This window comes from Callospermophilus lateralis, chromosome 13, assembly GCF_048772815.1.
Source record: "Callospermophilus lateralis isolate mCalLat2 chromosome 13, mCalLat2.hap1, whole genome shotgun sequence".
NCBI classification, from domain to species: domain Eukaryota; kingdom Metazoa; phylum Chordata; class Mammalia; order Rodentia; family Sciuridae; genus Callospermophilus; species Callospermophilus lateralis.
The window spans coordinates 61739739-61752317 of NC_135317.1; the positions used below are offsets into that span (position 1 = coordinate 61739739).

At 42.9% G+C, this 12579-nt stretch overlaps 1 protein-coding gene across 1 annotated transcript in view; it reads left to right on the top strand.

The window, feature by feature from the left end:
• The window catches only part of Hhipl2 (HHIP like 2), a 33085-nt gene extending 24856 nt beyond the window's left edge, over nucleotides 1-8229 (top strand). The window contains exons 9-11 of the mRNA XM_076873153.1: nucleotides 3838-3919; nucleotides 6836-6918; nucleotides 7943-8229. Of these exons, the coding sequence (XP_076729268.1) occupies nucleotides 3838-3919; nucleotides 6836-6918; nucleotides 7943-8229 (452 nt within the window). The remainder of the gene's footprint in view (nucleotides 1-3837; nucleotides 3920-6835; nucleotides 6919-7942) is intronic.
• The last annotated feature ends 4350 nt before the right edge of the window (nucleotides 8230-12579 follow it).

Genomic DNA, 12579 nt, shown 5'->3' on the forward strand with positions numbered 1-12579 from the left:
CTTTTTCTCCAGTAAATGTTTTTGGCACCGTTGTCTAGTATGAGACAGCTGTATTTGTGTGGGTCTGCCTTTGTGTCTTCTATTTTGTTTTGCCGGGTTGCTCTTGACTAAAACACTCAGGGGTCACCCCAGGGGAACTGGGCTGTGCGAAATAACCACACAAGAGACAGAAATACCTTTCTCTTTGGGGGTGCTGTGATGGCTCTTCTGACCTTAAGGATCTACAGAAAGAGAGAGACAGAGCCCACATGTGTTGACCCCTTTTATTGAGGAGAAGCTATTCAAGTGAGGCAAGGGGTCAGGTTTCAAGGGGCTGAGTCTAGCTTCATGATGTCTGCTGTCAGCAGGTTGTCTGACATCTAGGAAGGCCAAACCCAAGGGCACAGTAAGAGAAGGGGACACACAAATGGTGTTTCCATGGAACATTCTATCCCAAACAGGGCAAGGGGTAATATCACAAAGGAACAGGTGAGCATAGCTCCACCCATGGGGATGTAAGAAGGCACACCCATGCATGAAGACACAGTCCCTTGTACCCTAAAGATTGGGGCTATATCCTTGGTTACCTAGGCAACCAGATCATAGAGTGACCAACGTAACCACGATGCCACACCAATCAGAAGGGGAGACAGACTCAGTCACGTGCTAGTTGGCCTCCCACACTGTTTCACTGGTCTATGTGTCTGTTTTGGTGTCAAAACCATGCTGTTTTTGTTACTATAGCTCTGTAGTATAGTTTAAGGTCTGGTCTTGTGATGCTTCCTGCTTTACTTTTCTTGCCAAGGATTGTTTTGGCTATTCTGGGTCTCTTATTTTTCCAAATGAATTTCATGATTGCTTTTCCTATTTCTATGAAGAATTCATTGAGATTTTAATAGGAATTGTGTTGAATCTGTATAATGCTTTTGATAGTATGGCCATTTTGACAATATTAATTCTGCCTATCCAGGAACATGGGCAGACTTTCCATCTTCTAAGATCTTCTTCAATTTCTTTCTTTAGTTTTCATTGTAGAGGTCTTTTACCTCTTATTAGATTGGTTCCCAAGTATTTTGTTTTATTTTTTGAGGCTATTTTGAATGGGATAGTTTTCCTAATTTCTCTTTCAGTGGATTCAACACTGATGTATAAGAACACGTTTGATTTATGGGTGTTGATTTTTTATATCCTGCTACTTTGCTGAATTCATTTATTCATTTTAGAAGTTTCCTGGTGGAATTTTTTGGATCTTCTAAATACAGAATCATGTCATCAGTAAATAATGATAGTTTGAGTTTTTCTTTACCTATTTGTAGCCATTTCTTTCTTCTAATTGCTCTGGCTAGAGTTTTGAGGACAATATTGAATAAAAGAGGGCATCCTTGTCTTGTTCCAGAAGAATACAATCAATCAACAAATTGCTAGAGAGCAATTAGAGAAATGCAAATCAAAACTACTCTATCATTTTATCTCACTCCAGTCAGAACGGCAATCATCAAACAACAACAAATGTTGGCGAGGATGTGGGGGGAAAAAGGAACACTCACACATTGCTGGTGAGACTGAAAATTGGTGCAAACACTATGGAAATCAGTATGGAGATTTCTTAGAAAACTTGGAATGGACCCATCATTTGACCCAGCTATCCTACTCTTCAGTTTATATCTAGGACTTAAAATCAGCATACTACAGTGCTGCAGCCAAATCAATGTTTATAACAGCTCAATTCACAATAGCTAAACTATAGAACCAACCTAAGTTCCCTTCAATAGATGAATGGATAAAGAAAATATGATATGTATGTGTGTGTGTGTGTGTGTGTGTGTGTGTGTGTGTGTGATAGAATATTACTCAGCTTTAAAGAAGAATGAAATTATGGCATTTGCTGGTAAATGAATGGAGTTGGAGAATATCTTGCTAAGTGAAATAAGCCAATCCCCCCATATCAAAGGCTGAATGATTTCTCTGATATGTGGATGCTAATTCATAATGGGGGGAGGCTGTGGAAAATTGAGTTACTTTTGATAGGTAGAGGTGAGTGAAGGGAGGGGAGAGGATATGGTGACAATAAGCATAGTAGAATGAAACATTAGTACCTTATGTACATGTATGATTGCATGACTGATGTGATTCTTCTACAGCATGTACAATAGAAAAATGAGAAATTATATTTATGTATGATATACCAAAATGCATAAATGCATTCTGCTGTCATATATAACTAGTTAAAACAAATAAAAAATTAGAAAAATAGATACTAAAAATATCAATTGGAAACTAGAGTTAAAATTCACCTCTGTTGGGCTGGGATTTGCTTCTAGAGTGCAAGGCCCTGGGTTTGATCCCTAGAAAAAGAAGAAAAAAAAAAGACGAAGAAAATTGCCTCTAGTTCTGTTTCCCCTTAACTATACATGAGAAGTCTACGGCAAGTTGAAGATGTATAATTTACACTGATGGTAGTTGTGTGAAGGGAATATGCAGCAGGACAGTGTTTTCGATTCTCCTTTGAGACCTGGAAGTCTTTGTATGGTTTGGAGGGGCTCCTGCTGGAGAGTGACCCAGGTTACATGTGGACTTAAGAAATAGAGAAATAAGAAAGTAATGCTTTCTACTGATTATCATCAGACACTTCCTAATTGAATGCCTCACAATTGTGATCCCCATTTTATGAATGAATAACTATCTGGAGGTTTATTCAGATTAGGAGGTCACCCAGGCTAACAAGCTGGTAACTGATGTCATCAGAATCCACAGAATTTACACCCAGATCTATCTAACTGTGGGGCTCATCTGTACTGTCCCTCACAGATAACTACAAAGTCAGGTGGAATGAGGTAGGTACTGTGGGAATGGAATTGATGATGTTTTCTGAAATTTAAACAGAAGGAAATAGGGAGAAGTGGGGCACTTTCTAAGTGATATATGAGAAGGTGGATGGAGGTGATTTTTTTTTTTTTTTTTTTTTTTTGGTACTGGGGATTGAACTCAGGGGCACTCAACTACTGAGTCACATCTCCAGCCCTATGTTGTATTTTACTTAGAGTCTCATTGAGTTTCTAAGTTTCTGGCTTTGAACTCTGGATCCTCCTGTCTCAGCCTCCCGAGCAGCTGGGATTACAGGCGTGCGCCACCGCGCCTGGCATGGAGGTGATTTTTGGAGGGCATTGAGAAGAGCCAGAGGAAAGGCTGAAGAGCAGGGAAGATCACAAGGATATAAACAGCCCAGGGAGTGAAGGAAGGAGGTGTGGGGGACGAGAGATTGAGGCTGAGAGGAAACAAAACAGAAGACAAGCAACCAGTAATGGTCCTTGGTCTATAGACTGGATTTCCAAGGTCTCAGAGAATCTCATCAGTATGGAGGGCTGGGTCAGGGGGAAATGGAGATTCACTGAGGTGAAGTTTCACAGTGCAAGAGATGATAAAGGAGAAGGCTGTCTGGTTCTCATGGACCACCCTCTGAGCTGGTCTTTGTGTGTGTTTGTGTGGGTGTTGGTTTTACTGTGGATTTAACCCAAGGGCATCCTTTCACTACATCCCCAGTTCTTTCTATTTTTTTATTTTGAGAAAGGATCATTCTAGGTTGCTGAGACTGACCTTGAACTTGTGGTCTTCCTGCCTCAGCCTTCTTAGTTGCTGGTATTACAGGTGTGCGCTGCCCAGTCGGGCTCTGAACTGGTCTTAGGATTCAAAGGCGGATTTAATCCTCCAGGAGCTCACAGTCCAGTGAAGGCTGAATCAGGATTACAGAGTTCCGTTCTTGGGGCTCCCTGCATTTGAGGGCCGTTACCTCATTTCATTTTCTGTGCCTGCATCCCTGTTTGAGCCCTGCTGATGACCGGTTATTGCTTGTCTACTCAGGGGAGCTGTATTTCCTGGCCACCTCTTACCCAAGTGCCTATGCGCCACATGGATCTATTTACAAATTCGTTGATCCTTCAAGGTAAGATTTGGTGTCATTTCTTCTCAGGCGCATTTTTATTAATTTTTATTAACCCTTTTCTCCTTGACAGTGACCTAAAAACAGTGTTTACTTCCCAAGAATTACCAAAAATGATCACAAAGTACATCTATGCTCTAGAAGAGAGCAGTTTGGGCAAACAAGTGTGTAGGACAATGTGTCCCTAGGAATTATGGGCTCCTTGGGAAATGGTCTTGTTGCAGTTGGAAACCAGGACCTTGAGCCATTACATGGTGACTGGTCTATCCCCGTGGCGCCTATTTTTTTTAAAAGATAGTCTTCTGGAGATTTCTGTCTGGGGGCAATAAGACAACAAGAATATACCCCCAACCACCTGAGCAAGTATTGCTGCCCTGTCTACTGGGCTTGGTTGAGGTCTCAAGGTATTTGGCCAATACCTTCAGCAGTCAGCTTTCTTTCTATTTCCATCTGATCTTCTCTGGAATCAGTGGTAGTATCTGATCACTTGGTGGATTCTTTTTTTTTTTTTTTTTTTTGTTTACTGCTGCTGCTTTACTCACTTCTCTCAGAGGCTAACCATCTTCCAGCAGAACAGGTCAGAGCCACAATCCAGTTTCTCATTGGTGAGGTTGTTGAGTCTGGTCAGTGTTTCTGCTCCTGTAGGGTGAGGCAGTATGTCCATGCTGAGCAGTCTGGGCAGTGCACTGCAATTATCTCAGGATTCTTGTTCAAATTGCAGTGCACCCAGGAATTAATCACCTGACAGATCGACTTGTAATATGACCTTCTGAGGCTCAAGTCTCCCAGATGTGATTGGTGTTCAGTAGCCATTAGGCCTATGTGCAGGGCTTAGGGGCCCTGCCCAGTTCAGCTTCTATTTAACTGGGCTCTGGGATTGTGTGTTCCCAGAAGTTCCTAGAAGAGGCTCAGTCCCCTAGGTTGTGCCTGTGGGGCTCTGCTGAGAATGGAGAGCAAATGCCAAGAGGTGAACTCGGTACTGGGATGTATCTGCTTCTGTGCATACATCCCCTGTACTCAGGGGAGGGAGAGACCCCGGGTCTTTGAAGTGCTCATGTGAGTTGATAATGCCTAGGGTGGAGGGTTCCGGTCTTTCCACACAAAGGTTTCCTGTGTGAATCACTTTTTCTTTCCTTTGGTAGTTTCCTTATTTGGTTTGGAGGTAATTCAACTCTTACAGAAGAGCAGCTGTAAGAGGCCAGACAGAAGGTAGTAGTAAGGCCTCTCCCACCACCGAAGACATCTCCTCACTCATTCGCCTTTTTCCGCAGTGGCATTTATTGAGTTATTACAGTGTGGCGGGCTACCCTCAGTGCTGTGCGTGCACGTTCTCCTGGAATGGTAGCAGCATCCCAGTGAAGCAGGTTAGCAGCTCAGTCTAGGCCTAAGGAGACCTAAGCCTAGGCAAGTTAAATCACTCCCTTAAGGTGGCTAGGAAGACGTGCCCCAAGATAGGAACTCAGTTCTCCGTTGGGATCAGTTATTTCAGCTCTGCTTACTTGGCTCAGTTATCATTACATTGAATCACACAGACTTCTAAAGCTGCAATGGGCCAGACTCAGCTCTGCTTGCTCGTTCAGCCTGTCTTTGCACTTCGTGCACCTGTCCTGGCATTCGGGGTGGCATGGATGGATTTCTGTATCCTTCCTTTCTTTCTGACTTTTCCTCCTGCCCTTCCTTTAGAGGTAGCCAAATACTGTGCTTGAGAACAAGGACCCTAGAGCCTGGTTTTGAATCTTGGCTTTGCCTTTGACTAATCTTGTGACCTTGAGCCTGATTCTTAGCCTTTTAAGTACCTTAGTTAGTTTTTTTTTTTTTTTTTAAATGGGGATAGCTGGGTGATGTGGTACATGCCTGTAATCCCCAAAATTTGGGAGGCTGAGCAGGAGAATTGCAAATTCAAAGCCAGCTTCAGCAACTTAGCGAGGCTGTATGCAACTTGACAAGACCCTGCCTCAAAGTAAAAAAAAAAAAAAAAAATGGGCTGGGGATGTGGTTCAGTGGTTAAGCACCCCTGGGTTCAATCCCTGGGAACAAAAATAAATCAAAACTAAATAAATAGGGCTAATGATAGTACCTATCTCACAGGGTTATTATGAGCATCCAGTGAGTTAATATTTATTAAATATTTAGAATAGTGCCCAAGCACTACAGAAATACTTCCTAAATAATTCAAATTACCTTTTTTTCCCCCACCTGGGCTAAGGATGATGTTAGCAAAAGGGAGATTTGGAGTCAGATAGAGAAAAAATGGGGATTGCTGGGGGGGGGAGTCTCAGCTCTGCTCTGCATAATGGGAGTTCTCTCATTGCCCAAAGTCCATTCTATTTCAGAAGATGCACCCAGGGATGAGCAGTTTAAGGAGTGTGCTGATGGACAGAGAGGCTTGCATTACCTAGGGCTCTGCCATGCATTTTGGGAGGGATTTTTCCTTAAAGGGGAACCACCACCACCACCATCATCTGGTGAGCACATGTCCCGTGCTAGGCCTTGTTCCGAGTGCCTTTTTTTTTTTTTTTTTTTAAATCTCATTCTTTGTTGATCACTTATAGTACACCAGGCACACAGCTCTTATTTAATCTTTGCCATATCCATGTGAGATGAGTAGTATCATAGTTTGCATTTTATAGGTGAGAAATTAGCAAGGCTGGTCACCAGGATGTGAACCTGATTCTGTCTGTCCCCAGGTCCATATTCCTAACCCCACATTGCACTGTCTTCCAGGTCCCAAGCCCTGTGATGCCCATGCCTTTCTCCTCTCCCTCTGAGCCTGTGGGGTATTCCTGTTCCTTCTACCCAATCCCCGGGATAAGAGAAGGATGACTCCAATTCTTGCCAACATAGGCTTTTCAGTGATCTTGATCTCCTGGTTACATCTTCACAGTTTTCCATCCTCACCCTTTCTGTCTGTGTTTTTAGGCGAGCACCCCCAGGCAAGTGCAAATACAAGCCATTGCCGGTGAAGATCACCAGTAAGCGAATCCAATTCAGGCCACTTGCTGGTGAGTTCCTCTTTGAGTCTTAGGTACCAATCTTGATCTTGAGCTGCAGGCAGAGCCCTCAGCAAAGACACTATAACCACAGGGTGGAGGGACTTGGTTTCTCTAAGAGGATTGTCACTTGTTGCTCAGTCTGTATCTCCCTTCGAAAAATCAGAGTGGGAGAGACACCTGCCTCTACTGTGACTAATTGCCCTCTAGTCATTCATTTGGTTTTTTTTCTTTCATTTATTTATATGGCCATATATTAATTCATCTGGCATCAGTTATTTAGTGCTTACTTTGTGATGGGCACTGTGGTAAGCCCTGGAGATACAGTAATAGACCTATAGGATGTCAGAGTCAAGTGGGATGACAAATAAGTAAATATAGCCCTGAGGTTCCCTTATATAAGTCCAGGGCACTGAGAAAGTACCCTAGTTAACTTGAGGAATTCTTCCTCCAGACAAAGTGGGTAGACAGGAAAGACTTACAGAAGATGGATACCATCTTAAGGGAAATATTCCAGAGCCATATATCTCTGGAGTGACCCTATCAAAAAAGGAGGATATGTAGATCAAGGGCATTGAAGGGGATTTTTGTATTCACAGGGGTTTGGAGGGCTGAGGAAGGAGGATTGCAAGTTGGAGGTCAGCCTCAGCAACTTAGCGAGAATTTTTCTCAAAATAAAAATAAAAATGGGTTGGTTCAGTGGGAGTTCAGTGGGAGACCAGCCCTGGATTAAATCCCCAATACTACAAAAAAACATTAATAAAAAGAATTAGGGTTAAAGAATCTTTATGCAAGTCAGGTATGGAGGTATGTACCTATAATCCTAGCTACTCAGGAGGCTGTGGCAGGAGGATTGCGTGGGCCTGGAAATTCAAGGCCAGCCTGGGTAACATAGTGATACCCTTTCTCTTAAAAAAAAAAAAAAAAAAAAGTTAATTAAAAAATCCTCATGCAGTTGTAAGTTTTCTGGTTGGTGCTTCTTTTATAGTTATTTTTAGGATTTAGATTTCTCACTCAATAAATGCTTGTCTCCCAGTGACAGTCTTGGACTTGCTAAAGGAGCAGTCGAAGAAAGCTACTAGACAATCTTCCAATGCCACCTTAGCTTCTAGCTCACACCAGGCTTCATCTCGGAGAGGCTTCTCCAAGAAGCCTGCTTCTCCCACAAGCAGTAAGAAGATGTCACGAAGGCCTGGTGCAAAGAAGAAAGCCAGAGTGTGGTCCCCAGGCCCCCAGGGGAAGAGGAAGAAGAACCTGCAAACCCACCGTGGTGGGATAAAGCCATCGCCAAAGCAGAGGCCATCAGGCAGAAGTCTCCCTTGACGCTGTGGTCAAGGTAGCTGACGGAGACTCGAGAGAGGAGAACCACCCCACGGAGACAAGTGGAAACTGCTGCTGAACGTGGGTCTTAGAAGTCTGGGAAGTCTGTGTGGATTTGGGGGCAGAGCCCATGTGATTTTTTTTCTCTCTGGGAAATCTCACCATCAACTGAATGAAGGAATGCACCTTGCCCCTATGTAGTGCTTCTAACAAGAGAACATATCCCACCTCACCTGGGCTATCCGTGCACCAGTCTGTCAACCTGCTTGCAATCCCATTGGATGACCCAATCTTATTTTGTTAATGCCTTCAACCTGAGATAATAAATCAATATTTACTTAAACTAACATATGTCCTTTGATCTCCTGGATGTTTGTTGGGCATTAGGAAATCTAGCATGCCTCACCAGGCTTGGCCAAGAATCATACTGTGTTCTCCTCTCACATCCAGGGATCAGGAGAAGGCCTATTAGTGACAGGCTTCTCAGGAAAGCCCCTCTAATGGTGTTCTCCTTTCCCCAAGGCCGAACTGGTTAAAAGTAGACTTACTTCTAAACATCCAGCCCCTCCTGTTTGACCTTAGTGAAGGGCACAATAAACATACTACATTCTATTATTCTACCTGAATACTTCTTACGTGCCAGATTTATATATTTCATCTTGAAATCCCCACACCTTGCTTCTTATGTGTTGCCATGGACCTCTGCTGAAGAGGAGGAAGGTGCGGCTTACCTGACCTGACCTGACCATGGTGAGGAGGGAACAGAAAACAAATTGATTACAGTTGGACTTGAACCAACTGCTGTGTGTCTAGCCTCTCTGGAGGGCCTCCAATGAAGGGGTTGTGGCTTTTGAATGAAGTACTGGAGAAATTAAGAACTTAAGAGAGGGCCAGGCTTGGTGGCACAAGCCTGTATGTAATCCCAGGGGCTAAGGAGGTTGAGGCAGGAGGAGGCCTTATGCACTTACGATGTAGCAAGGCCTTAAACAACTTTGTGAGATCCCGTCTCAAAATAACGGGCTGGTGATGTGATTAAGTGTTAAAGTACCTCTGGGTTCAATTCCCAGTACCAGAAAAAAAAAAAAAAAAAAAAAAAAAAAAAAGGAAAATCTCTATGGGGTAGCAAAGTCAAAATGTATTCAGCTTTCAGCTTTCGTATAGCCTAGTCTAGGGTGTTGAAAAGTTCAGAAAGTCAAAACACACATATACACAGGTGCTTGCTCTTTTCAGAGACCAGTAAGGGGAGGAACAAGAGGTGACATCTTGGTTGCAGGCAGATAGAATTAGAATGCTTCAAAGATCTCCTTTTTAATAATTCTGTTTCTTTGATGGCAGATCTGGTATTAAGGTATTTGAGAATCTGAAGTGACTTTTCAAAAAAGCATCTGGTGTTAGTGAAGTTCTGACACACTTTCCATAATTATGGATAATTTTTTGGCACCACTATGTCCTATTTCCCTTAGGCACTCAGAACACATCACCTCCACAGCATTCCTAGCAGTAGATTGTTCAACCACAGAAGAACAAAATAACCAACAAAATATGAATGTGTTGAGTGTGTTTTTTCAGAGCTCAAAACTTGCCAGCCAAGATACAAAGTCTTACAGTTGTAGAACTCTTAGTTAACTCAATTTAAAGAGCAAGTTTCTTTGCTCTTTGCAGAGTTTTAAGATTATGTTGGGGAGATATTTGATTTCATCTCAGAGAATTTGATGCTTACTTCTTGCCAGGTGCAGAACTCCTGGAGACCCACAGGTGAAAAGAGTTCACCTACAATTGTTTGTCTAGTGTGAGCACAGGTTAAGAATTAACTTGAAGATAAAGTTACAGGATTCTGACACACTAAACCTGCACCATTCAACAGAAAGATAACCTGAGATCTTAAAGGGAGCCACAGATGTAACTCGAAAATTTCTAGTGGCCACCTTTAAAAATTAGGTAAATTTAAATATTCATTTCACCCAGCATGTTAAAAATTATTATTGTTTCTGTAATCAATTACAATTTACCAATGACATAGTTTATACTTAAAAAAAATCACAACAGTTTTTGTTATGAGTTTTCTAAATCCGATGTGTACTTCACTCCTCACCCATCTCAATTCAAGTTTGCCACATTACAAATACTCAGGAGCACAAGTGACTCCTGGCGACCTTCATCGAGTTTCGGTCCTTAGATCTGGGAAACGGAATCTCGAGTCGGGAAAATTCGTGTGTTCATAAAAGATTCTTGGCATCCTCCTCTGGTGACTCTGGAGTCACGCGGCTTTCTGGAATTCGGGAGAAAAACGAAGAAAAGAGAAAGGCTGAGCACACGACGGACTCTCCAAGCAGCCAGGGCTCTATTTTGGGGAGTTGCTCCCCGCCCTTCAAAAGGGCAGGACCTTGGACCCAGGCTGGACTTGCAGGCCCGGTTGCCACGTGTCAGCCACAGCGCCGGCCGGCATCCAGGCCAAGCTGGCCACCGCTCGGGCCAGGGAAGGGCGTGGGGGACACACCCGCGGCAGTGGGGACAGGCGATGGAGAGCGGTGCCACAGCGCCGCCCGCTGACTGCGCGGCGTTACTGCAGCGCCTGGCCCGCTCCGTTCGCGCGCGGCCAAGTTCACCGCTTGCCTGGCTAAGTCGGACACCTCGGTTAATTCGGTGGATGGTTCCTGGAGATAGGGGTTGAAAACAAGCCGGCGAAACCTCACACATCATTTACGGTGTTGTGAACTGCAGTTCAGGCTGCAGTGTAAGCTTTTTTTTTTCTTTTTCTTTTCCTTTTTGTGGTTTCCCTTTTTCCTGCTTTTGGTTGCATTCAAGCCTTTTCTAACCTGTAATCACATTAGGGATACATAACATCAATTTCAGTAGGAATAATATTGTCAAAGTAAATTGCCAGGAATCACTTTGTCTGTTTTGGCATTTTTACTCGTGTATGTGAGAGAGTGTGTGTGTGTGTGTGTGTGTGTGTGTGTGTGTGTATTTTCAGGTCTGATATTTGAAAAAGCACGTTGAGTATAAGACCCCTGGGAGGATTGAACTTGTGAGCCCTGGTTTACAAGGCCAGTGTTCTGACAACTGAGCTACGGAGCCCACTAGACCCTGGCCATTGTAGAATTCAAAAATGTTGAAAATAACATTGCTTTAGCTGGCAGGCAGTGAATGACCCCCGGCATTCATTATCCATTACAAGGGCTAGGAAATGCTAAAGACTAATTCTTACAACATGATGGTAAACGGGGGAAAAAACCACTCAAAATCATATGTTTGTGGTTACAACACATGAAATTGTACATATGTCATGCACACAAAGACTGGAAGGGAAAATCAAAAATGAAATGTTCTTTAAAATCAAAAAGTAAATGTTTTTTAAAATCAAAAATGAAATGTTCTTTAAAATGTTCTTTAAAATCAAAAATGAAATGTTCTTTAAAAACCTTCTGATATTGTTTCTATGAAAAATTGTCAAAAAAAGTTTGACATTTAAAGGGAGGCTTATGGAGGGGGTGTCTTTCTCTCAGTGAATTACTGATCATGAATGAATAAATTGATGCAACTCATTTGTCGAGTTCTCATGTAATACCAGATGAACTGGATCGAATAAGGAAAGTTCTGTCCCTGCTCTTTTTTTTAATGATTGGGATTGGGAACCATGCCTCATTCCCTTTTGCTTAATAAGCCATTTATTAAGGAACAAAGGTATGGCCCCTGCACATCCATTCATAAGGAATGAAAAGAGAGTGAATATCATGCTCTCTCAATGTTCAGTGGGTCCCTCCCTCTTCTCCACCTATCTGCTGAGTCTCTCAGTGAGATCTTGCTGAGCTTAAAGCTGCACCACCCTCCTTATCAAGCTCTTTTTCACCCCGGAAGGCTTAACCTTCTTCCTACTAGGTAATGTGTATATAGTTTATGACTCTTCATTTAGCTCTCCTTGTCAGGTCTTTAAGGACAGGGGTTTTTAATCTGTATTTCTAGCACCAAGAACAGTGTTTGGCACATAGTAGATGCTCCATAAATGTTGAATGAATGACATCTCTGATCATATTAATTTACTAAGACAGGAGAAATCAGGATGTGTTTTGGGATATGTCTTCTCCCTCATTTCCACTCCCTCTGCTTCTTCTCCCCCGTTGGAATTTTGCAACATCTTTAGCTTCTTCAGTTTGTCTGGATTTTCCTTTGTCCTCTTTCCCCTGACTTTGCTCTTGACATTTATTGCCCAGTGCAAGGCTTTGCTCCCTCCTCTGCTTCAGGAACCTACAGGGCCTTATTCTAGGCAGGATAAAGACCACACTCCCTAGTGTGACGGCTTTTCTAGATTAAATTGCAAGGGTTTGTTAATTACATCTTTTGTTGGTTGGGAAT